The sequence below is a fragment of the Thalassophryne amazonica genome, chromosome 9, assembly GCF_902500255.1.
Source record: "Thalassophryne amazonica chromosome 9, fThaAma1.1, whole genome shotgun sequence".
NCBI classification, from domain to species: Eukaryota; Metazoa; Chordata; class Actinopteri; order Batrachoidiformes; family Batrachoididae; genus Thalassophryne; species Thalassophryne amazonica.
In genome coordinates this window covers 106665244-106693128 of record NC_047111.1, presented here as the reverse complement: position 1 = coordinate 106693128, position 27885 = coordinate 106665244, and the positions used below count along the sequence as shown (strand labels likewise).

At 39.8% G+C, this 27885-nt stretch overlaps 1 protein-coding gene across 1 annotated transcript in view; it reads right to left on the bottom strand.

The window, feature by feature from the left end:
• exoc3l2a (exocyst complex component 3-like 2a) overlaps positions 1-27106 on the bottom strand; it is a 53488-nt gene extending 26382 nt beyond the window's left edge. The window contains 6 exon segments of the mRNA XM_034178923.1: positions 2102-2153; positions 2156-2207; positions 2209-2319; positions 8816-9357; positions 13695-14102; positions 27093-27106. Of these exon segments, the coding sequence (XP_034034814.1) occupies positions 2102-2153; positions 2156-2207; positions 2209-2319; positions 8816-9333 (733 nt within the window). The 5' untranslated portion in view covers positions 9334-9357; positions 13695-14102; positions 27093-27106.
• Between the last annotated feature and the right edge of the window lie 779 nt (positions 27107-27885).

The following is a 27885-nucleotide window of genomic DNA, read 5'->3' as shown; positions in this document are numbered from 1 at the left end:
GCCAGAGAGAAAAATGGTTTGAGAGAGGGGTCAAGGAGGCATTCTATGTGAAACAGTCAAGCAACCCAGTCCAGGTCGAAGATTCAAGCTTCTCTACTCTGTGTCAAGTGAGCAGCTCATGAGGGAGAACCTAGACGAGGGTTACTGCTGGCATCAAGAAGGGGCGTGGGCGATGGTCATGTGGCATGTATTCCGGGTGTAATCCAGCAGTACTGTCATTGCAGAGAACCCCAAGATTGGATGAAGCCACGGGAATTCCAAGTATCACCGGGCTGAGATCAGGATCTGTACCTGTGAGAAACTGCTGTGTGTTGATCACGGTTGTCCCTAAATGTGTTTCAGCAAGTGTTTGAAGATGTAAGGTGCCAGTCAAGTATACAGTGATATAATGTGTCAGACTTATACCACGCAATGTGTTCAAAACAACTGTAGCTTAACCACAGCAACACAGCACGCCCATAGCATAACTTTAGCATAACTGTGGCACATCCAGAAAACCTGTACAACAATCAGTGTTGGCACAGGCTAACTGGAATTTATCTTGGCATAATCAGTAAATCCCTAACTGAAAGGTTAACTTTTATAACGCTAACCGATAAACCAACTAAAAAATTTAGCAGAAGTAACTGCTAACTTTTAGTACTGATTCGAGTCGTGGGCACATCCTGTCAGCAGTATTGTAAGCCAGTTCAAGTTGAAGCGCCGCAGGGGCTGCTGGATTACAAACCAAAAATGAACGCACGAAAACATAAATAAATAAAAAATAAAACCCCAAACCACTGTCAGTATCTTTATCAAAAGCATAAATCGTAATATTAATAGTCACAGTTTATCCCTTTATTATATTTATAAACACAGGAATTGACTCACCCATGTTGCGTTCAATGGGACTGATAAAACCTAAACCTCACTGTTGTGTTGAGTTTCCTTACTGAAGAAAACCCACATAAGTTTTGTCTTTATATAAAAATACAGCAATAGGTGTCTTTTCACTTAAAAAAGTAAAGATTTGCATGTACATGCTGTCTTTAAAGCAGACCACACTAACTGTCGATTTACGCTACTGGGAGTGCATCTTGACAGAACATCGGCCTCACTGTTACAGACACAACAACAGAACAGGAACTAACAAACAAACGTTTTTGACCGTTAAACTTGACTCACTTGCCAGCAAAAAATGTTAGCAGACTAAAAGTTAGCAGAACTAAATTTACCAGAAGCTAATTGGTCCACTGATGATTTTCAAAGTTACCCGAAAATCTGCTAATGAAAAAGTTAGCTTTGCTAATTAGCGGTTAGCAGATTAGCAGGACTTGCGCCCACCACTAACATGGCTCCACTGGCTCCATGGAAATGCAGTGTTTGTTACATGTATCAAGAAAAAGATTTTTTAGACATCTTGAAAAGTCAGCCATGGTCAAACAAGAACCATGGCACAATGGCAGAATATCCTGATTTACCACAGGACACCTTCAATGACCTTCTAAGGTTTCCAAGGTTCACACCATGAGCTTCTAGGATGTCTATCTCCTGCTTTACCTTCAGGATATAAGCATGGACCACATTTCTGTAGGGCTGGCTTCCAATCAGCAGTGTTTCCATATGTGGTGGATGTGGAAAAGATCAGCTCCATCACGTACTCCCAAACCTGGCCTGATCCTGCATGCCTACTTACATTGTGATTGGCCTGAGATTTGACTCAAACCACATAAAAAGGTGTGTAACCATTACTTGTTCAAAATTTCAGATTTACAAATAGAATCTGAATCTAGACCCAGATTAAAAATACTGTATACATTGATAGCTCAGGTTTGTCTCCATCTCTGGTGAAATCTTACACAAGAATGAGTATCTTGAGGCTCAAATCCGACCAGAATTTGCATTCCACAAGTTTTGAACTGTAATCTTTATCTTTTAGGGCCATGATTGGAATTTTAAGCATCTATCCCAATACTAAGATGATGTATAATGAGATTTTCTGATTATTTTTTTGGGGATTTTGTGTCCATAAATGTGTTTTCTGTTATTTGTCATGTTTTGATGGAAGGAATTTAAGAAGGAATTATGAGGAGCAGTGATTTGGGATTCCTCTTGTTATTACCTGAGAGTGGCTCTCTGGTTTTGACCACTAGCTCCTCCTCCACAGATTCCTCCCCTCCGCTTCTTGGGAGGCTTTGTCCGACAGTGATTCCCGCTTCAGTTTCCCAGCTGACCATCCTCAGGAACGACTAATGCCTGGAAGCCTCAGCCTCACTGTCTACGGTCAGATCGCCGCAGGGCAGACTCTCTCTGCGCTCTTCCTTTCGACGGCCTGTAAAGCTGCAAACCATCTGCATTAATGACTGCAATCTGATTAAATAAAGAGTTTGTTGTGATGGTGTGCAGAGGTAAAATTACAAAAATTGTGTCAGTGTCCAACTACTTTCTATCTGTGCTAACACACTGAAGCACATGATGCAATGTTTCAGGAAATAAACACACTATGAAATACACTACGAATGTCACAAACTATTCTACTGAGCAACAAAGGCCACATTTTCCATTTTTATTTGTTCCTCTGAGATTCTCCTCAGTAAATGTAGAATTTAGTGATTCAAAAAACAGTTTCATACTTTTTGCTTGCCTACAGTCAAGGTGCCTCAGTATTAACCTCCGCCAATGGAAGTTATGAGCGGCTGTTATGTCCCCCCCCCCCCCCCCCATTTGTTTGTTTGTCTGTTTGTGAACAGCCTGTATCCTACAATTTTTCATATCTTTCTTATGAGTTCTTTTTTTTTTTTTTTTTTTTTTTTACAGAGGATTCATATCCTGATAGGCATGAACTGATTCAATTTTCAAGGTTATCAGTCAAAGTCAGGAAAAAGCTGGAAAATTGGAAAAATCCCTGTCCTTTAACATTGAATGAATTTTCAAAAATGAATAACTGTCAAAAAGATTTAATTTTTTTCATATTTATCCTTTATTGACTGACAAAGTTTGATCTGGATCTGATCCAGAATATACAGATTTGATGGCCATTTAAATTTAACTTTGAAAACCCCATTTAATGTATATTTTACATTATATCTTAATCAAATGTGCCCCAATCACTCTCATATTTAAAGGTGTGGTACAGACTGGCACTCCCTATCGCCTGACAAAGTTTGATCTGGATTGTGGATTTTGTGGACATTTGAATTTCATATTGAAAAGCCCATTTGGTGTACACTTTGTACAAAAGTGCCTCAATCACTCTCATTTTTCGGTTATGGATTTACCACCAAAAATTGGATGGAGGTTCCAACTCTATGCCTGTTTGTCTGTCTTCCAGTTATCAATCAATCAATCAATCAATCAATCAATTTTTTTATATAGCGCCAAATCACAACAAACAGTTGCCCCAAGGCGCTTATATTGTAAGGCAAGGCCATACAATAATATGGTAAAACCCCAACGGTCAAACGACCCCCTGTGAGCAAGCACTTGGCTACAGTGGGAAGGAAAAACTCCTTTTAACAGGAAGAAACCTCCAGCAGAACCAGGCTCAGGGAGGGGCAGTCTTCTGCTGTGGACTGGTTGGGGCTGAGGGAGAGAACCATGAAAAGACATGCTGTGGAGGGGAGCAGAGATCGATCACTAATGATTAAATGCAGAGGGTTGCATACGAGGCAAAAAAGAAGAAGAAACAGTGCATCATGGGAACCCCCCAGCAGTCTACGTCTATAGCAGCATAACTAAGGGGTGTGTTCAGGGTCACCTAATCCAGCCCTAACTATAAGCTTTAGAAAAAGGGAAAGGAAAGAAGATCTGAATTGGGAGCTGGTTCCACAGGAGAGGAGCCTGAAAGGCTGAAGGCTCTGTCTCCCATTCTACTCTTACAAACCCTAGGAACTACAAGTAAGCCTGCAGTTTTGAGAGCGAAGTCATTCTATTGGGGTGATATGGTACTATGAGTCCCTAAGATAAGAATGGGACCTGATTATTCAAAACCTTATAAGTAAGAAGAAGAATTAGTAAATTCTAATTCTAGAAATTAAACAGAAGCCAATGAATAGAGGCCATATGGGTGGATTAATGCTCGCTCCTTCTAGTCCCCGTCAGTACTCTAGCTGCAGCATTTTGAATTAACTGAAGGCTTTTTAGGGAACTTTTAGGACAACCTGATAATAATGAATTACAATAGTCCGCCTAGAGGAAATAATGCATGAATTAGTTTTCAGCATCACTCTGAGACAAGACCTTTCTGATTTTAGAGATATTGCGTAAATGCAAAAAAGCAGTCCTACATATTTGTTTAATATGCGCTTTGAATGACATATCCTGAACAAAAATGACTCCAAGATTTCTCACAGTATTACTAGAGGTCAGGGTAATGCCATCCACAGTAAGGATCTGGTTAGACACCATGTTTCTAAGATTTGGGGGCCAAGTACAATAACTTCAGTTTTATCTGAGTTTAAAAGCAGGAAATTAGAGGTCACCATGTCTTTATGTCTGTAAGACAATCCTGCAGTTTAGCTAATTGGTGTGTGTCCTCTGGCTTCATGGATAGATAAAGCTGGGTATCATCTGCGTAACAATGAAAATTTAAGCAATACCGTCTAATAATACTGCCTAAGGGAAGCATGTATAAAGTGAATAAAATTGGTCCTAGCACAGGAACCTTGTGGAACTACCATAATATAGTGTTAGTCTGTGAAGAAGATTCCCCATTTACATGAACAAATTGTAATCTATTAGACAAATATGATTCAAACCACCGCAGGCGCAGTGCCTTTAATACCTATGGCATGCTCTAATATCTGTAATAAAATTTTATGGTCAACAGTATCAAAAGCAGCACTGAGGTCTAACAGAACAAGCACAGAGATGAGTCCACTGTCCGAGCCATAAGAAGAATCATTTGTAACCTTCACTAATGCTGTTTCTGTACTATGATGAATTCTAAAACCTGACTGAAAACTCTTCAAATAGACCATTCCTCTGCAGATGATCAGTTAGCTGTTTTAACAACTACCCTTTCAAGAATTTTTGAGAGAAAAGGAAGGTTGGAGATTGGCCTATAATTAGCTAAGATAGCTGGGTCAAGTGATGTCTTTTTAAGTAATGGTTTAATTACTGCCACCTTAAAAGCCTGTGGTACATAGCCAACTAACAAAGATAGATTGATCATATTAATGATCGAAGCATTAAATAATGGTAGGGCTTCCTTGAGCAGCCTGGTAGGAATGTGGGTCTAATAAACATGTTGATGGATTGGATGAAGTACTAATGAAAATAACTCAGACAGAAACAATCGGAGAGAAAGAGTCTAACCAAATACCGGCATCACTGAAAGCAGCCAAAGATAACGATACGTCTTGGGATGGTTATGAGTAATTTTTTCTCTAATAGTTAAAATTTTGTTAGCAAAGAAAGTCATGAAGTCATTACTAGTTAAAGTTAATGGAATACTTGGCTCAATAGAGCTCTGACTCTGTCAGCCTGGCTACAGTGCTGAAAAGAAACCTGGGGTTGTTCCTATTTTCTTCAATTAGTGATGAGTAGAAAGATGTCCTAGCTTTACGGAGGGCTTTTTTATAGAGCAACAGACTCTTTTTCCAGGCTAAGTGAAGATCTTCTAAATTAGTGAGATGCCATTTCCTCTCCAACTTACGGGTTATCTGCTTTAAGCTATGAGTTTGTGAGTTATACCACGGAGTCAGGCACTTCTGATTTAAAGCTCTCTTTTTCAGAGGAGCTACAGCATCCAAAGTTGTCTTCAATGAGGATGTAAAACTATTGACGAGATACTCTATCTCACTTACAGAGTTTAGGTAGCTACTCTGCACTGTGTTGGTATATGGCATTAGAGAACATAAAGAAGGAATCATATCCTTAAACCTAGTTACAGCGCTTTCTGAAAGACTTCTAGTGTAATGAAACTTATTCCCCACTGCTGGGTAGTCCATCAGAGTAAATGTAATGTTATTAAGAAATGATCAGACAGAAGGGAGGTTTCAGGGAATACTGTTAAGTCTTCTATTTCCATACCATAAGTCAGAACAAGATCTAAGATATGATTAAAGTGGTGGGTGGACTCATTTACTTTTTGAGCAAAGCCAATAGAGTCTAATAATAGATTAAATGCAGTGTTGAGGCTGTCATTCTCAGCATCTGTGTGGATGTTAAAATCGCCCACTATAATTATCTTATCTGAGCTAAGCACTAAGTCAGACAAAAGGTCTGAAAATTCACAGAGAAACTCACAGTACGACCAGGTGGACGATAGATATAACAAATAAACTGGTTTTTTGGGACTTCCAATTTGGATGGACAAGACTAAGAGTCAAGCTTTCAAATGAATTAAAAGCTCTGTCTGGGTTTTGATTAATTAATAAGCTGGAATGGAAGATTGCTGCTAATCCTCCGCCCCGGCCCGTGCTACGAGCATTCTGACAGTTAGTGTGACTCGGGGGTGTTGACGTCATTTAAACTAACATATTCATCCTGCTGTAACCAGGTTTCTGTAAGGCAGAATAAATCAATATGTTGATCAATTATTATATCATTTACCAACAGGGACTTAGAAGAGAGAGACCTAATGTTTAATAGACCACATTTAACTGTTTTAGTCTGTGGTGGCAGTTGAAGGTGCTATATTATTTTTCTTTTGAGTTTTTATGCTTAAATAGATTTTTGCTGGTTATTGGTAGTCTGGGAGCAGGCACCGTCTCTACGGGGATGGGGTAATGAGGGGGATGGCAGGGGGAGAGAAGCTGTAGAGAGGTGTGTAAGACTACAACTCTGCTTCCTGGTCCCAACCCTGGATAGTCACGGTTTGGAGGATTTAAGAAAATTGGCCAGATTTCTAGAAATGAGAGCTGCTCCATCCAAAGTGGGATGGATGCCGTCTCTCCTAACAAGACCAGGTTTTCCCCAGAAGCTTTGCCAATTATCTATGAAGCCCACCTCATTTTTTGGACACCACTCAGACAGCCAGCAATTCAAGGAGAACATGCGGCTAAACATGTCACTCCCTGTCTGATTGGGGAGGGGCCCAGAGAAAACTACAGAGTCCGACATTGTTTTTGCAAAGTTACACACCGATTTAATGTTAATTTTAGTGACCTCTGATTGGCGTAACCGGGTGTCATTACTGCCGACGTGAATTACAATCTTACCAAATTTACGCTTAGCCTTAGCCAGCAGTGTTTAAATTTCCTTCAGTGTCGCCTGCTCTGGCCCCCGGAAGACAATTGACTATGGTTGCTGGTGTCGCTAACTTCACATTTCGCAAACAGAGATCGCCAATAACCAGAGTTTGATCCTCGGCGGGTGTGTCGTCGAGTGGGGAAAAACGGTTAGAGATGTGAAACGGGTTGGCGGTGTACACAGGGCTTCTGTTTAGGGCTACGCTTCCTCCTCACAGTCACCCAGTCAGCCTGCTTTCCCGGCTGCTCGGGATCTGCCAGGGGGTAACTAACGGCGGCTAAGCTACCTTGGTCCGCACCGACTACAGGGGCCTGGCTAGCTGTAGAATTTTCCACGGTGCAGAGCCGAGTCTCCATTCGCCCAGCCTGGCCTCCAAAGCTACGAATAAGATACACTTATTACAAGTACCGTTACTGCTAAAGGAGGCCGAGGAATAACTAAACATTTCACACCCAGAGCAGAAAAGTGCGGGAGAGACAGGAGAAGCCGCCATGCTAAATCGGCTAAGAGCTAGTAGCTACGCTAAGCTAGCGGATTCCTAAAAACACGCAAAGTGGATAATGTGTAAATAATTTAGAGGTGATTCAGCAGAAGGAGTGCTTTAGTTAAGGCACGTAAAGATTACACTGGGAAACAAATCGTAATCTAGATAACTAGATCAATCTAACTGCGCAGATTAAACAGCTAACAGATACAGAAAAACACCGCTGTGCTCCGGAACAGGAAGTGATACAATACCGCAGTGAGAGCCAACCACCAGTAGAGGCAAGTCTGATGACTTGACTGATGATTTATTTAATTAATTTAAAGCCTGATTTATGCTTCTGCAGCTCTGTAACTCTGTGTCTTGCAATGATGTGCGTGACAGTTTTAAAGTTCTCCGTCGCTGGATTATGCTTTATTATGGATTAATTTGACCCTCAACAAGCTTTTGTTTCTACAATCATCACCTCCAAATCAAAAATAAGCTGTACAATTTCGTCTTTTTCCAACTGTATGTTGAAAATGTGTGGACTTTTCTGATCCATTTGTAATCAGCATAAGATATACCTTAGTGAATTTTCATGTGCACTGCAAAAACTATTAAAATGATGGCAGATGAAGTAGTGAAAGCAGAAAAGTGTCAAATCACAGCCTTTTGTGTCTGATTTAACAAGTGCACGTCCAGGCTGCAGGTCTGAGTCTGAGCACCCGTTTGAAAAAATAAACAGTGGGGCTTTTAATCACGGAAATGACTCCGGTCCCACATGCAAGTGGTTTTAATGGAAATACATTGCAATCGGACTGGAAATTTTATCCGATGTGAGCGAAAAATCTGTTGTTTATTACATGGAAAACAATGCAAAAACTTTTGGATTTTTTTTTTCTCTTATTTAAAATGCTTTTTGGGGGACTTTGGTTCTTATAGAAATTCCTTCTACAGCATTGTGTGACATTTGCACCACACAATGGTATTATGTTACCATAATGACCATAAAAGGCAACTATTTGTAACAAAATAAGGACTGGAGTGTAAATTTTCTGTGTTATTCACAATACATGACAACCTTAAATCAGTTTTGAATTAGAAATTCTGATTTTTCATATTTGAGTAGGAAACATCATCAGCTATAAAATCTCTTCTTCCCTCTGCCCTCCTCACCGGAGCAGGGTCATGATTCCTTCAGAGCTTCTCCGGAATCCTTTTCTTTTCACCATCTCTGATGGGAGTGTATTCGAGTCTCCGGGGTTGCCGGTCCCCAACATGTTTCTTCCTGATATGCGGAGCCCCTTCCCCAGTTTTCCAAGAGTCTTGAGGGGAGACACCCCACAGATCCTCTCCAGGGTTCCCCTCAGAGGCTTCCCTTTGGGGTTCCCCACCCCGTGCCTCTCTGCATTCACCTCATTCTCCTCTGCTCCATCACGGTAGGTAAACTGGACGTTACCTTTCATATCCCCCATGATGAGACCCATGTCACCTCCGTTCTTCTCGTCGTCATCCAGATCCACGTCCTCAAATGGGTTCAGGCCCTTGTTTAGGTCTTTAAGGTTGTTCAGATCATTGAGATCTTTCAAGTCCCTGAGATCCAAGTCCAGTCTGGGCAGGATGAGTTCACCATTTGTTCTGGGGAACTCAAGGCAGCTCTTGGACCTCCCGGGAAGCTTCTTCAGAATGGGCATGGTTGTTCTTGAGATTTTAACAAACTGTGAAACAAGAACAATTTGTAAGAATAATCAACATATTTAAAACCTGCAATCTATTCAAACATGTCAGATTCAGAATTATTTCCCTTATATAATATGAACATTTTAGAACCAAAATAAAAAAAAAAATGGATAAACAGAGCAGTCAGAGATGTCACGACCCTTTGATCAGCTCACAAAAAGCTCAGTTTGTGTAGGTGCCCATGAGATCTAGAGTCATCATGAATTACTGAACAGGATTGATTCATACTGACCGTAAGACCGCGCCTTCTTTTTATGTCACTATTAACATATACTTTCCCAGAAATAGATCTGGGAAAATACACTGAGTCATTCTAAAGCGAAAAAAAAAAAATTCCAAGCCCCTCAGAAATACGTCACAAACAATAGAAGTGGAAGTGTGGAAAACTACTGTATTTCTCAGCAGTTACAAAAAGTCCAAAACTGCGACAACCTAATCTAATCCCGAAGGTGCATCATCTTGAAACAGGTCAGAGACACGGTGTCATGATACTTTGTCATAAACATTTTCAAGATAAACAAATTTCACCAGCGATGGAGTCTAATATGAGGGCTGCTGGCGCCTGTCATTATCCACAGATTCCATCATGTGAAGGGTACTATGACTTTCCCTGGATGGCACACCAGTCCATCATAGGTTACTTCCCCAGCCACAGCTGGGTGGACTGGGACGATGCAGACGAAATGTTTTGTTCAAGGACGCAGATCAGGAGTGTGACTGAGATTCATACTCAGGTCTACATATTGTTTTTTCCAGCTCCTTACCCCACTGACCTGCAGTGACATCTGGATTGGTTTGATCTTTTAGAACACAATCACAATTTAACATCTAAAAAGGTCTAATCTAAATCAAATTATTTCACCTGAAACCAAAATGCCACAAATAGAGACACGTATTTATTCTGGATCATCCCCAAAATGCAATAATTTGCTGCCGGTGTCCAAACCTTTTTCAAGAAAATGTAATTAATCATGTTTATATCTGATCTACAATGTGCACCAACAAACCAACCAACCAAGGTGACCACAGTTAAAGTCGAGCATGGTTTCTATAAAACCCAGTTTGCACAAAGACGACATCACTGTGTTGTTTTACATTTTTAAACATTTAGAGCACAGAAAACCTTCAGAACGTGACCAGAATGTGAACCTGTGAGATGTGGAAAAGAGTTTATCTGTTGGTGCATCTGACAGTTTATATGACTATAATTCCAAACATCCTTCCACATGTTGCTTATATAAGAAATAAAGGAAATGTGGATTATAAACACTGTCCGGCTTACATGTGCTAAACTGTCATTTTACATAAAAACTGTTACAATTTCCAAATACACACTGTCACTTATAACGTGTCAAAGGTGCAAAAAAAAAAAAAAGAAAAGTTCCACAGGTATGGACTCCTGCTAAAACGTGAAAGAGACATTTTGCGGGGCTTTTCCACAAACTTTTTCAAAAATTGTCCAACTCAATATAGATAGTAAAAAAATAATAAAATAAAGCAAATAAAGTGGATAGTCTAAACTTTCTTCTCATCTTAATATTTTGATCTCAGATGTTTTCAGTGTACAGCAAAAACAAAACAACAAAACTACTTACCAGTAGTCTGATTGTTCCAGTACTTGGGATACTATAGTTGTACCTGTTTTGCAGCCACAGCCTGGATACAAACCTCACAGGCTCTGTGTGGACGGAGTTACCTGGACTTTAAAGTCAGTCAGATAAGTCACAGTAGGTATGAGCTACTGTATATTCAAGTTTTATGAAATTAAAACCTTTCACCCAAGCTTCAAGCAGACCCGTTTCTGGCCCAGATACCAAAACTAGATCCATATTGACACTGTCCAGAACCTGTGACGCTGTGGTCCAGATCTGTTCCAAAGGACTTTGGATTCCTGGGATATGGTCTTTCTGTGAGAGGCTGTAACCATTTCAAAACCCCCTGTACAGTCATGACCAGTGTATTCAAATAAATTTGTGCTCCCGTTACGAAGATTTGGCACTTTTCTTGACAATATCACAAACCGATAGATGAATGTATATTTTGTGATGCTGAATCATGACATGCTGTGAGATATGGTAGTGGGGGTCTTATATTTTTTTCTGTCCTGTGCTTATGTGTCTGTCTGTGTGTGAACAAAACAGCTTGAAGTGTGATTTGGATCAAACTTGGTGGAATGACTGTGAATCATCCAAGGACAGCATGATTTAATTTTGAAAAAAAAAAAAAAAACTGTTTAGAAGTAAAGGTCATTGGCCAAGGTCAAAATTTTGGTCAACTGTATTGGGAATAATTTGAATTGGTATTTGGATGAATACAGATATACCTGTGGTTACTCACTCACTCACTCACTCACTCACTCACTCACTCACTCACTCACTCACTCACTCATCTTCAACCACTTACGCCAATTAAGGGTCGCGGGGGGTTGGAGCCTATCCCAGCAGTCATAGAGTGTGAGGTGGGGTACACCCAGGACTGGACGCCAATCTGTCACAGGGCCACATATAGACAAACAAACACATTCACACCCTCACACACATCTACGGACAATTTAAAGTTTCCAGTCCACTTAACCTGCATGTCTTCTGGATGTGGGAAGAAGCCTGGAGAGAACCCACGCAAACATAGGGAGAGCACGCAAACTCTACACAGAAAGGCCACAGGTGGGAATCAACCCCATGACCTTCTTGCTGTGAGGCAACAGTGCTGACCACCTGTGGTTACTATTAAACACTAATATGAAGTCACGTATCACCTTTCTATTAGTCACTTGACCTTGAAAAGTCAAACTCAAGATCATAATGTTTTAAACATTCAAATAGTTTGAGCTCATATAAACTACAAATGGTGGGAAAAGTTGTGTGTTCATCAAAAATAAATTGCTCAAATATTAAACCTATCTAGAACCATATATGATGGTATCACTGAATCAGAAAGGGTTCATTAGTAGACTGTCGCACATATGAGACACAGGTGTTGCGCTCTAAATGCCCACTCTAATTTCCTGATGGAAAACTGTAAAATTAGATTGTAGAAATATTACTTTCTACAATATTAACTCTTTTTTTTAATATCAAACATTTCATAGCTGTCAAAGACTTTCTAGGGTTTGGATCTAGAAGAGTGCAAACTTCTTCCAAGGCCAAAAAACATCATTATTCTTCAGCTGGAGCCACTCTAAAGTTGAATGATTTTTGAAATGAAATGAAAATGAAAATGAAAAAAACAATTTGAAAAAAAATCTTTTGTTAAAATTCCAGTTTGATAAAAGTTTTGTTGTCAGGTTTAGTAAAAACTGCAAGAGAATAAACCCCACAAAATCTCTGCTTCTGTCAAAGGTTACAGCTGCTTACAAACTGGTTTTTGTAGAATTCTAAATATAGCACTTTTACTTTTATGGAATGTTTGCACAGTTTCTGGCAAAATTATGTGATGCCGTCTTTTTGTTGCTTATTAGATTTTGTACCAGATTAACACATGAAGGGGTTTACAACCCATCTGATGCAAAACCTTTTGTTAGTAAAAAAACAAAGCATCCATGAAGAGTGCACCAATTTCACAAAGTGCCCAGAATTTATAGTCACATTTTAAATATTGCATCAATCTTAATCTTGATTTTTCAGGAAGGCTGCAAAATGCTCATCAAAATATACAAAATATCATCCTGGAGGCTGCTGTTGCCTGCCTCATCTACAAGAAAAAAGCTGATTTTTTTTGTAAGCAGCTTAAAAAACAAAACTACAAAATGAAAATAAATAAATAAATAAATAAATAAATAAATAAATAAATAAATAAATAAATAAAATAATAAAAACACTAACAGCCCCTACAATAAATGGATTTCATAAAGTCACTTCCAAATAAGAGAGAAATATATTTTAAATGTTGATTTGCTCCATATGGTGAAATGAAATTAAAATTTCATCAAAGCAAAATTTCTCCTCCCACACTGAAAAAACAATAAAACTTAAATTACTTAAATTGGCAAATGCATTCAATTTCTTCACATTAAATAAGAAAGTTAGTGTTCATACAACTTAAGTTAATTTTTAATCAACTTAACTGTGTTACTAATTGAAGCATTTTACTATGTTGGTCCAACATTTTAAATAGTGCATGTTAGATCAGCACTAAACACAGTAAAAACCTGCAGTGTTAAATCAACACTTTGCCCAAATCCATTTGGTCTCACTCCAGAGTTGATTTAAAACTGTAAACTTTAACAAAAGAGGATGAAGACGGTGAGCAGAGGAGACAATGGTAAGTTTGAGGGGTTTTTTTTTTCAGAGCTGCAGTCTGTGTGTGATGGACCTACCTGAGGACCTGAGCAGACCTTCAGTACAGTGGCATCCTGGCATGTGCTAGATGTGCATCTGATGATTGAAAGTAACCGCTGGTCCAGAGAGAGCGCTGTGGCCGCCTGCCGTTTCCTGACGAGTTCTATTGTGGTGGAAGGTGATATGTTTTCCTGAGGAAAGGCTTGTCCCGTCCTTTCTCTGCCTAACCTCCCCTACCCGTCCCAACACCCGCACCCAGGGGACATTTCTAATTACACTGATTGCACAGGACAGAGAATTCCCCTGTCGCGTGTGTTTATCAGGACAACCCAAGGATGAGTCAGTGTCTGTGACCTTGAGGCCAGATTCCATTCAAACACCATCACTTTGGATTGTTCCTCAGCGGAAGAGGTGAATGGACTCATAGTGACCATGACCATCTGCTGCTCATTTTTACGACTTTACCGCAAAGCTTCAAGGCCGCTGGAAGAATGGCAAAGTGTTAATGAAGACACACAAAAACCAACACATGAAGCACATGCTGCCACATGAAGGGGATGGAAGCACAAAATTTAAAAGACAAACAGCAGAGCAACACCTCAAACCAATGTTTTACAGTTTTGTATTCACTGTGATGCTGTTCTGCCCTCTACTGTCCACTATGGTGTAAAGCATGACATGATCAGACATGGCAAAGGAATTTGGTAGAAAGACTTAAAGACATCTGGTAAATGATCTGTTGCCATTCTAGCCTGAAGCTGATATTTAGATATTAATTTGTTCTTTTCAATGCAAAATTTCATTTATTGTGTCGTAATTTTTTATAACGTAGAACTTTACAAAATAAATCTACTTGAAAGTGCTTCAAAAATAAATGCAAAAATAAGTAAATAACTGTGCAAATAAATAACCATGCAAGAAGGAGACTAGTGAGGGAAGCCACTAAGATATCCAGAAAGCTGAGGACGACTTCTCTGGATGTGACTGGACAAACGTCTGTTTTTGCATCAACAGTCACAGCTTCAAGGTGAAGTGGCACGAAGAAGGAAGATGTGGAATTTCAACTAAAGTTTGCCAGAAAGCACAAGGGAGACTTGAGCCTGGATTTGATCTGTTTTCTTGTTTTAAAGTCCTTCTCTGTTCCACTCGATCATGAAGCTGCGATTTCCAAGAACAGTAGAAGAAAAGGATATGTATGACATTTTGCATGGTTTTAAGAAAGAAAACCAGCAGAGAGTGGAATGACATTGACATGGTGACAGTGAAGAGTGTTACTGAGGGTATTGTAAATCCATTAATATACAGTGGATCCAGAAAGTATTCACAGTGCTTCATGTTTTACACATTTTTTACAGCCTTATTCCAAATTCTACACACAATACCCCATAATGACAATGTGATTTTTTTTTAGATTTTTGCAAATTAAAAATAAAAATAAATAACATATACACAAATATTTACAGACTGCCATGAAGCTCTGTCAGAGTTCCAACATTCCTCTGTGGAGAGAGGAGAACCTTCCAGAAGGACAACCAGCAATCCACCCATCAGGCCTGTATGGTAAAGTGGCCAGACAGATGCCACTCCTTAATAAAAGGCACATGGCAGCCCTCCTGGAGTTTTCCAAAAGGCACCTGAAAGACTCTCAGACCATGAGAAACAAAATTCTCTGGTTTGATGAGACAAACTTTGGCATGAATTCCAAGGTAGGAATATATAAGTTTATATTTCCACCTACTCCATTTTGAACATGTCAGGAGAAGGAGATGAAAATTGTGAAATGTAAATGTTTGAAAATAAATAAATAAATAAATAAGCTGTTACCAGTAACATCCAAAGAAGCGTGTAAGTCTTTCAGAGCTGTCATGGGAGTCTTGATGGCTTCCCTCACTAGTCTGCTTTACTTTCTGCTTCCAGAAACACTCCCAGTTTTTGAGAACTCCCTCCTCCAGACAGAGCTACCATACTACCATACATATTTCTTAATGATTGATGCAAATGAAATCCAACAAATATTCAGTAACTTGGAAATGTTCATGTATTCATCCCCTGGCTTGTCTAAAGAAAATGTGCTGTAAAAGTGACGATTTACTGTAAAATTTGTGTGCCAGTCACAGTCAAGTAAGTTGTGTTTCACTAGATTTTCTTTGGTTGTTCATCAGTAACTTTGGACACTTTCTTAAATATTGTGATTATTATCCAAAATTGGTTATTTTGCATTTATGTCTTAAGATATTTTAAATCCAGTACCTAAAATTCAGGGGTCACATGAATTCTGACCAGGACTGTCCAAGACCACTTTCATTTTTTTCACTTTTGCAGTTTGAAAGTGAGATGTAAATATGTACATATGGTATTTTCTTTTCAGTTTGGATACTCTATCTCAGTTCAGGGTTATTGACACTGGACTCATAAGTTGGTCATGTTAAAAGGTCACTGTGAAGGTCAATAAAACAACACTTCTTTCTGATGATCATCAAACAAAGCAGTACTGGATTCACTGATGAACATTCAGATGGTCTCCTTGAATTACAGCCAAGCTACAACTAGAAAATACATATTCAGCCAACATCAAAGTAAAGGTCAACAGCAAAGGTCAAATGTGTGTTACTGCATCACAGACTGTTACTACATGGTTTTGATTTAAACTTGATATATTTCATCATTTTTGCAGTCATGACGAACAGACCCCATTTTTCATGTTTAGAGATAAATCCAGAACTGGCAGAATGTTGATTCTTGGTGGAGTTTTGCACTTTAACACCACCCTATATCATTCATTTATATATACATTCATTATATAGATAGATAGATAGATAGATAGATAGATAGATAGATAGATAGATAGATAGATAGATAGATAGATCGATAGATCGATAGATCGATCTCTCTCTCTCTCTCTCTCTCTCTCTCTCTCTCTCTCTCTCTCTCTCTCTCTCTCTCTCTCTCTCTCTCTCTCTCTCTATATATATATATATATATATACATACATACATACATACATATACATACATATATATGTATGTATGTATGTATATATACATACATATATATATATATATGTATGTATGTATATATATATATACATATATATATATATATATATATATATATATATATATATATATATATATATATATATATATATATATATATATACACACATACATACATATATATGTATGTATATATATATATATACATACATACATACATACATACATACATACATATATATATATACATACATACATACATACATACATACATACATATATATGTATGTATATATATATATATATACATACATACATACATACATATATATATACATATATATATACATATATATATATATACATATATATATATGTATGTATATATATATATATATACATACATACATACATACATATATATATATATATATATATATATATATATATATATATACACATATATATACATATATATATATATATATATATATATATATATATATATATATATATATACACATATACATATATATATACATATATATATACATATATATATATATATACATATATATATACATATATATATACATATATATATATATATACATATATATATATATATACACATATACATATATATATATATATATATATATATATATATATATATATATATATATATATATATATATATATATATATATACGAGGTCTATTAGAAAAGTATCCGACCTTATTATTTTTTTCAAAAACTATATGGATTTGAATCACGTGTGATTACATCAGACATGCTTGAACCCTCGTGGGCATGCAAGAGTTTTTTCACGCCTGTCGGTTACGTCATTCGCCTGTGGGCAGTCTTTGAGTGAGGAGTGGCCTACCCTCTCGTCGATTTTTTTCATTGTTTAGGAATGGCTCAGAGACTGCTGCTTTGTTTGATAAAAAATTTTTTCAAAACCTGTAAGGCACAACTGAGTGGACACCATTCGATAAATTCAGCTGGTTTTCGGTGAAAATTTTAACGGCTGATGAGAAATTTTGGAGTTTTACTGTCGCCGTAAGGACGGCCCACGGCGCCTGACGGCAATCTGCGCTCCGAGGCGTCGTCGTCTCGCTGTTTCAAGCTGAAAACTTCCTAATTTCAGGCTCTGTGGACCCAAGATGTCGTGAGATAACAGAGAAGTTTCAGAAGAATTCGGGATCAGGAGTTTATCCAGACATTCCACTGTTAAAGGAGATTTTGTAATGAAAGAACGTGCGGGCAGATTCACATGTCGGGCCGGACCTGACTGTGGGGGGTCGCCACAGGAAAAACACCTCCGTTGGAAACCTTAACGGACAAGTTGGAACATGCCCAAGCTGTTAAACAATTTCTCAGATACTCACTTGTTGAAAGCCATCAAAAGCTGCCTGAATTTTACAAATGGTTTTCAACACGGAGGTGTTTTTCATGTCGCGGCGCAGACGGATTTGCCACATCGTCACGGATCCGACTCGGCAAATTCGTCCGCACGTTCTTTCATTACAAAATCTCCTTTAACAGTGGAATGTCCGGGTAAACTCCTGATGCCGGCTTCTTCTGAAACTTCTCTGTTCTCTGACGACGTCCTGGGTGAACAGAGCTTTAAATTAGGATGTTTTCAGCTCGAAACAGCCAGACGGACGCCACCTCCGACCGCGCCGCGCCGATCCGCTTTGTGGGCTGTGCTTAAAGCGAAAGAAACTCCACAATCTCTCATCAGCCGTTAAACTTTACACCGAAAACCAGCTGAATTTCTCGAATAGTGTCCACACGGATATCCCTCACCGGTCCTGAAAAAATTTGATAAAGCAACGCGCGTCGTCTCCCTGCAGCTTCTCAGACAAAGAGATTCCGACGGGAGGGGGAGTCCACACCTCACTCAAAGCCTGCCCACAGGCGAATGACGTCACCGACAGGCATGACAATACTCACGCATGCGCACGAGGGTTCAAGCTTGTCTGACGTAAAAACATATGAATCAAATCCATTTATTTTTTGAAAAAAATAAAAGGGACCGCTTTTTTATCACAGACCTCGTATATGATGAATGATATTCACGTTTGTTCATGTTTTGTGAGTTTTTTGTCAGTATTCATGTTTTGCAATTAACGGTTTGCAGATAATTCACGATTTGCAGCTGATTCACCTTTTGGGGGTTCACACCCCTCTGTTGTCCTGCAGCAAAACCTGAAGCTGTCATGTAGAACCTACATGTTATACTGCATTTCTTCCTAATCTCTAATCAGCAGCTTCACCTCTGGTTGTGTTTTTGTTGTTATTGTTGTTTCACTTTGTTTGCAGGATTTCTAAAAATAATAATAATAATAATAATATAATAAATTAACCAAATTTGTTGGAACTGTTTAACATGATCTTCTAAAGACCCCATTCCATTTTTAGTAGTATTACCTACCAAGTAATAATGTTGTATGTAATCTAAATCATTAAATAATCAAATTACTAAAACAAATTGTGATAATAATTGTATCAGTGTGGAGTTGCTAATTATCAAAAATTTGTACAATCTAGCTGGAAGTCAGTTTAGCAGTTCTATCGAATATTTGGGTAGGACATCTTTTAGTCTTGGTGGGATTTTCACAGTAATGGTATATTTGGTGTTTTTTTTAAATCAGTGACTCAATATAATCTCTGAACACTCCAACAAAAACGTGACTTGTTCTCTATTTAGTTAAATAATCAATTATGAAGTTACAAACCTCACATTTAAACAAAACAACAAACTCTCTGGTTCACAACAACAAAGAAAGCTGCTGATTACAGACCAGTTATAATTATGTAAAAACCAGATTAACAACCCAATTTTTATAAAAAATGCAGGAGTGGAGTTAACAACAACAAAAAAGTATTGTACTTTATACTTAATAGTAATTTGTATGTTTGGCAGGTTTTCCATTTTTTTTTTAAAAGGTTTTGCATACCATTATATTTGCAGACAGGCAACAAATTCATGGAAAACCCTGAACAGATCTGAATGCCCAAATTTCATCATATCAGGCTTTTAATTTTGTTGTACCTTGTGAATCAGCTGCTTGTGTATAATGACAATAAAAAGCATTCAATTCTATTCTATTCTATTTAGAGAAAATGTTACATGAACACCGTTTGCTGGATCACCACCTTATTGTGGTGGAGGTGTTTCTGTGCTGCAGTGATCTTGGGAGCTGGATTGGCTCCTGGAAGGGCCACCCTTGGCAAATTGGTCCCGGGTGTGACAGACAAAAGGGCGATCCAACAATCTCTTTATCAGGGGCGTCGGACTGGGGGGGTAAAGGGTACTATGTACCCAGGGCCCAGAGCATGGAGGGGGTGCACAAAAAACTGGCATTAAATACATGTTTGTGTTGCATGTTATTAATGTCCATACAATTCAGGTTGTAAAAGAATGTAATAGAATGAATGTATAAATGTTCCATCCATCCATCCATACATTTTCCTTCCGGAGTCGGGTCGTGGGGCAGCAGGTCAAGCAAAGCCGGCCAGACCTCCCGATCCACACACACCTCCCCCAGCTCCTCTGGGGGAACCCCAAGGCGTTCCCAAGCCAGCCGAGAGATGTAGTCCCTCCAGCGTGTCCTGGGTCTTCCCCGGGGCCTCCTCCCAGTGGGACGTGCCTGGAGCTCCTCCCGAGTGACCAAGCTCCTCACCCTATCTCTAAGGGAGCGCCCAGCCACCCTGTGGAGGAAACTCATCTCGGCCACTTGTACTCGCGATCTCATTCTTTCGGTCATGAGCCAAATCTCATGACTATAGGTGAGGATCGGAATGTAGATCGATCGGTAAATCGAGAGCTTTGCCCCCCTACTCAGCTCTCTCTTCACCACGACGGTCCGATACGGGACCACATCACTGCAGATGCTGCACCGATCCGTCTATCGATCTCACACTCCATCCGTCCCTCACTCGTGAACAAGACCCCGAGATACTTAAACTCCTCCACTTGAGGCAAGGACACTCCACCGACCTGAAGAGGGCAAAGCACCTTTTACAGGTCGAGAACCATGGCCTCGGATTTGGAGGTGCTGATTTTCATCCCGGACGCTTCACACTCGGCTGCAAACTGCCCCAGTGCATGCTGAAGGTCCTGATTTGACGAAGCCAACAGAACCACATCGTCCGCAAACAGCAGAGACGAGATTCTGTGGTTCCCAAACCAGACCCCCTCTACACCCTGGCTGCGCCTAGAAATTCTGTCCATAAAAATAATGAACAGAACCGGTGACAAAGGGCAGCCCTGGCGGAGGCCAACATGCACTGGAAACAGTTTTGACTTACTACCGGCAATGCGAACCAAGCTCCTGCTGCGGTCATACAGGGACCGGATAGCCCTTAACAAAGGACCCCGGACCCAGTACTCCCGGAGCAGTCCCCACAGGGAGCCCTGAGGGACACGGTCGAACGCCTTCTCCATATCCAGAAAACACATGTGGACTGGTTGGGCAAACTCCCATGAACCCTCGAGCACCCAATAGAGCGTGTAGAGATGGTCCAGTGTGCCACGACCAGGACGAAAACCACACTGCTCCTCCTGAATCCGAGGTTCGACCATCGGTCGAATTCTCCTCTCCAGTACTCTGGAATAGACCTTACCGGGGAGGCTGAGGAGTGTGATCCCCCTATAGTTGGAACACACCCTCCGGTCCCCCTTCTTAAACAGAGGGACCACCACCCCGGTCTGCCAATCCAGAGGCACTGTCCCCGATCGCCACGCGATGTTGCAGAGGTGTGTCAGCCAAGACAGCCCCACAACATCCAGAGACTTAAGGTACTCAGGACGGATTTCATCCACCCCAGGAGCCTTGCCACGGAGGAGCTTTCTAACCACCTCGGTGACTTCGGCCTGGGTAATGGATGAGTCCGCCTCTGAGTCCCCAGTCTCTGCTTCCTCTTCGGAAGACGTGACGATGGGATTTGTATAAATGTTGCAAAACATAATTCTGCTCTAACAATAATATTGAAAGATCTATATAATAAGAAAGATCTGTAATAAGAAAGTCTGACGGCCCTTCCACCCCTGCACAGTTGTACAATGGTTTAGTCCAGGTGCACAGGCGACACCCCCCCCCCCCCCCCCCCCCCACACACACACACACATCCCAAACATATGACAAATAGAGGAGGTGTTTAGTAGTGCTGAAACAACTAATCGATTTAATCGATTATTAAAATTGTTGTCAACTAATTTAGTCATCAATTAGTTGTTAAATAACTTTGTTTTTACCGCAAATGTTTCGTTTCTTCCATATAAATCAACCGTTTCTGCAGCGCGGCTTTGCTTTGAACCTTGAACCAATCGAAGCAGTGATTCGCAGATCGAATCAGTGCTTCGATCTGGTGCTTTGTCGATTCAGTGTTTCATTTCGCTTAATCTTAATTTGTCCCCACTAAAACCCCAAAGGGCATATGTCTGTGAGTAACATTTACCTTTTTATGTTAATCTGACCTGCTATGGTCTTCTGAAACAGTTGATAGATGTATTTTATAACTTAAAAACGGGACCGATGCTAACGCATTAGCATGTCTATGGCGTTTTCAAAGTTGACGTTAGCATTAAGCTGTTGCAGCTGTCAGCACATTTATTTTCTGTATAATAACTCATGGCTCAGTGTTTGTTGTCGTAAAAGAGTCAAATGTATTACAAATTGTAATATTTTATTCATTTATTTGTATTTATATATCAATAATAATAATAATAGAAACAACAACAATAATAGTAATAATAACTAATAATGCTGCAATACAGTTTTAGAGAAACGGACAAAAAGAATCTGATAAAACAAACCAGAAAAGATTAAACCAACTAACAATGAACATAAATAAATATAGAAATAACTGTTTCCTGTGAACACCTAGTGACTCTTAAACCTCTACTTCATCCCTGTTTTATTAAGTTTAATGACAATTTGTTTTGGTCAAACAACATCTAAGCTGTTTTTACACAAGAAAAAAAATAATACATTTGTGTCTTTTTTCATGAAAATAGCTTATTAAATATAACATATTACACTTTCGTCAGGCCTTTAAAATAGGTTTGTGGACTCTTGCTGTAATATGTTGTCAGTGGTTGAGATAGTTGCTGTAGGCATCTAAACCTGATGGAAATCTCTTTGTGGTGTGTCGGTGATGTATGTCTGTGCAAAATAAAACAAAACACTACTCCAGGTATGTTTTTGACGAGAATATAACATAACTTTGTTACAAGGTCAAACGTTGATGTTGTGTGACAAAGTCCTTTTAATAATAACTCACTTAAAGAAATAATGGCAAAACTCACATGTAAGTAAAAAAAACCCCAAAACGATTAATCGAAAAAATAATCGACTGATGAACTGATTAGTAAAATAATCGTTAGTTGCTGCCCTAGTAGGGGTGGTGGCCAAGTGGTTAATGCACTTGGTTTCAGTGCGGTAGGTTCCCAGTTCAAATCCCACCCCTACCACATTTCTCCATGTAATGTGGAGTTGCGTCAGGAAGGGCATCCGGCGTAAAATTTGTGCCAATTCAACATGCAGACCCACCTTGGATTTGCTGTGGCGACCCCGAGTACAAAACAAGGGAGCAGCCGAAGGGACTTACTGCTGCCCTAGTGTTTAGGCTGAAATAAAATATGTCTTTCTTAAAAAATCAAAGTCCGGATTTCAAAAAAGAAGCGAAAAAAGGACAGGGGGAAAAAAACTAAATGAGGGAAAGCAGCTGCTAACCAAATTCTTTGAAAAGAGAGGTGAGCTTGAAAGCTAGCTATATTGAGTTGGGGGTCTGGGGGACCAAATTGCACCATTTTCTAGAAAAATGGTGCAATTTGGTGCATTCCTGTGCATTTTAACAGATGGGAATGCACCATTTTTCTAGAAAATGGTGCAATTTGGTCCCCCAGACCCCCCAACTCAATATTGCTCCCCCACCTTTAAAAAGGATTCTGACTCCCAGGTGTGATCTAAGGTATACATGACTTAGACCTGGTTTGACTACGCATTAGAAATTTGGTGTTTGCCTTAATAAAAAAGAATATAACAGTGGGGGGGAGTCTTCAATATGGCTAGTACCTAGGACCCAGAATTTGGTGCTACGCCCCTGCTCTTTATGATGAACACAAAAAAAGGACAGCGTCACCTTGCCGAGATTAGGGAAACCTGGGCCTCCTCCTGGAGCCAGGCCTGGGGGGGGGGGAGTTTTCCCCATTGAACAAGAGGACTGCCTCGTTGTGACTTCATGCTCGGAGAGGAATCTGACTGTTGTTTGTGCATATACACCAAACAGAAGTTCAGAGTACCCAGCCTTCTTGGAGACTCTTAGTAGGATCCTGGAAACGGTTGCTGCTGGGTCCTCTTTAGTTCTGTTGGGGGACTTCAGAGCTCCCGTGGGCAACAATGGAGAAACTTGGAGAGGAGTGATTGGCAGGAATGGGCCCCCTGATTTAAATCAGAGCGGTGTTTTGTTGTTGGACTTCTGTGCTGATCATGGATTGTCCATAGGGAACACCTTGTTCGAGCACAAGGGTGTTCATAAGTACACTTGGTACCTGTCCAGAACACCCTAGGTCAACGGTTGATGATCGATTTTGTAATCATGTCTTCTGACTTGGTATGTATTAATGTGGTATGTCTTGGACACTTGGGTGAAGAGAGGGGTTGAGCTGTCAGCTGATCACCACCTGGTGATGAGTAGGGTCAGATGGTGGGGTAATGATGCAGGTTTTCTGGGAATGTTTAGTGGAGGAGCATGTCCAGACGGTCTTCAAGTCACACCTCAGAAGAAGGTTCTCCTACATTCTGAGGGAGGCCGGGGACATGGAAGCTGAGTTGTCCGTGTTGAACATTTTGAGGACCTCCTCCACCCTACTGACATGCCTGCCAGTAAGGAGGCAGGGATGGAAGACTCAGGCAGATCTGGTGCCATCACCCTTGTAGAAGTCACAGAGGGAGGCAAAAAACTCCTCTGTGGCAAGTCACCAGAGTCCTTTATATTTCCCATCTGGCTTGGGAATGCCTCGAGATCCCCTGGGAAGAGTAACAGGACTTGGCCAAGGATAGGCATGAGTGGGATGAAAAATGTGATGCAAATTATTGGTTAATAGGATTTTTAAAAGGAATAGGTTGCAGCATGTGTCATGCTTAGTTGTCATGTTACAGGGTAGCATATGTCATAGAATCCAATGCACGCCGCCATTGTTTGACATTTACCTTGCAGAACAAGTATTCAGCATTGTTTCTATTTATTAAACCTATTAGTTCAACCAGTAATTTGCACGTTTTACCAAAATTGGAGCAACTTTAACTTTTGACTCCTGGTCAAACTGAAATTGACCTTTTTCACCATTCCTAATGTTTTTACCTTATAACTCCACGACATTCAGTCATAGATAGTCCAAACTATCAGACATAATGTGGTATAGTTTTCAATATGGTTGGAGCATTTTTAAATTTTGAACCCTGTGTAATTCTTTATTGACCCCTACCTGGCCGCCATATTGGATTTTCAAGTGGCCAGCACTTTTTACTCAAACACCAATTTATGAAGAACATTCATGCCAAATCTGATGGTTGTATCACCATGTGAAGGATTGTTTCAGTTATCTGCTGCACTATTATGAGATAAAAAAAAAAAAAATAGAAAAAATGGTAAAAGGTCAGTTTCAGTTTGTACAGGATCAAAAGTTAAAGTTGCTCCAATTTTGGTAAAAAGTGATACAAATTATTGGTTGAGCAAGTAGAGTTGTAAAAAGGAATAGTTTGCAATAGTTTGTCATGCTGAGTTATATTACAGGTTAACATATATGTTATTGAATCCAATGGATGTCGACATTGTTTGACCTTTACTGTGGACACCAAACATTCAAGATGGTCAAAACTATTCTATTTATTAATCCTTTGAGCTCAACCAATAATTTGTATCACTTTTTACCGAAATTGTAGCAACTTTAACTTTTGACTCCTGTATAAACTGAAATTGACCTTTTCACCATTCTTAACGTTTTTACCCCCATAACACCATAGAATTCAGTCATAGATAGTCCAAACTATACCATTTTGGAATTTTTATGAGCAGGCAAATAATGTGGTATAGTTTTTAATATGATTGGAGCATTTTTAACTTTTGATCCCTGTGTAATTCTTCAATTGACCCCTACCTGGCTGCCATATTGAAAATTAAAGTGGACTCATTTGAAAAGGCAGGGCCTTTTCAAATGAGTAATGTCTAAAGTGTATTTGTGCCAAATTTGGGTTTCTTTACTGCCACGCAAGTGCACATTTTGTATTTTCTGCAATTCTCCTTGGTGTATTTAAACCTCGCTCTAGCGTTTTCCTGTCTCAGCACGACTTACATAGCTTGCGAAATCTATTCACATTCACCTTCCTAGTGATCTCTCATTGCCGACCAGTGTTTTGTTCTAGCCTCTTCTTTGCCTCTTCATTTGCGGAATTGTTTGCTTAGTGACTGAACTTTGCTGCCTGGTCTAATCCTACACCTCTGCCACACTGTCCAGTCTCCTGTGCTGCTCACTTACCTTACCATCTCTCCTTTGGGATCATCAGTTGCTAGTTCGTGAGTTAGTTTTTCCCCTTTAATCTGTCAACTGTCTGTAAGAATAAACACAATCCTTTTTTTGATAGACGTAATAATTCCAACTAGTACCGCATTAACATTGGATACAGCTCCAAAAACACAACTCAGCAGACTCACCATCTCTGTGAGGGCATTTTTGTTCTTTGTTATGTGGTAGTGTGGAGTGTGCATGCCCTCCCCTACCTGTTTGGAAGTTCTTGGTAGTGCGCACCTGGGTTGATTATATTTGTGCGCACCTGGGTTCTGATTGTGTTTGATGTGAGCCAGGGATACAAATTCAGCATTGTTTTGTGGCTTCATCCTCTTTTGCTTCCTGGTCTCTCCCGTGAGGCAGCATTTGAGTGGCTTTACATGCTGTGGTGACTGCGTGCGTTCATCGTTTTCCTTCCTCTCTGGAGCTTTGGGTGGCTCTTTATTAGTGGCTTGGAGTGCAGCTTTACTCTGAGCATCAGTGCGGCTTACAGCTGCTGCTGTTCGCGGGCGTGTTTGGGCCACCAGCGTCTGATTTGGGGTAAGCGGCCGGCTTTGCCTTTTTGGCCCATTCAGTTGTCTTTTGTCGTTCTATAATGTCGTTTTTTTTATAGCGAGGCACTTTGTGCGCTCTTACGCGCGCTGTCTGGAGGCTGGGAGTGCGGCTCCACTGGGGTCTTGAGCAGACCGGTGCATCTTCTTATTGGTGAGTTGCTGGTTTCTGTCTTACAATTATAAATTATTTTGGTCTGCTAATGTGGTGTTTACATCACAGCGGGACCAGGCTGCACCTCCCGCGGTGGCTGCTGGGGACAGCTGCGTCGGCTTGATCATTTAGAGGCTGGCCATGCCTTGCGTAACTCCTGCTGCTGCTGATTTCCTGGATCCTGGGTATTTGACCAAGCTGCATCTTGTTAATAGTCTGGTAACAAATTGGACTTTGTATGGACATTGTAGGGGTTACAAAGCCAGAGGTGGGCGAAAAAAAAAAAGAAATAACATATCGCGTGCTGGCTTTGTGATCCACATTTATCCCACACCTGTATTTTGAGTGTGTTTTTTTTTTTTTTTTTTATTATCGCCCTACGTGTTTAATGTGGTTTTTAACTGTCATATATTGGTGTGGTTTATTTGCATGTTTTCTTTTTTTGTGTGGATGAGTTTTGTAATTTTATTGAGTTTGGGTTTGTTTTTTTTTTACTTAGTGTGTTTTTTTTCTATATTGGTAAATGGGGTGATTTTAATTAATCAAGGTTGGGAATAAATAAAGGCATATTCTTTTTATAGTTTTTTTTTTTTTTTTTGGTCTCTGTTCCCCTTAATTCAAAAAGGTAAAAACGAACCTGTGTCTGCCTTGTGCAGGGTCCTAGGCCTACCCTAGGTGGTGTTGTCAGCAACTTTGTCAATCTGTTGATATTGGGTCTCCAACCCGAGCGCTATATCGCTCTCGCTCTCTCTTCCAGCCTCCTGCCACATTTTGGCGTTGTCGGCAGGATTACCAGGAAATTAAGGGGGCAGAGACTTTTTATTTTGTTAGTAGTATTGGTGGTTTAAATTGTTAGATTTTTTTTTTATAAAAAGATATCCAGAACAGCGGAGGTGGTGTTAGGACCCAAACTTTTAGGATCCCTTTTTTGGGGGGGGCCTTTTGGTA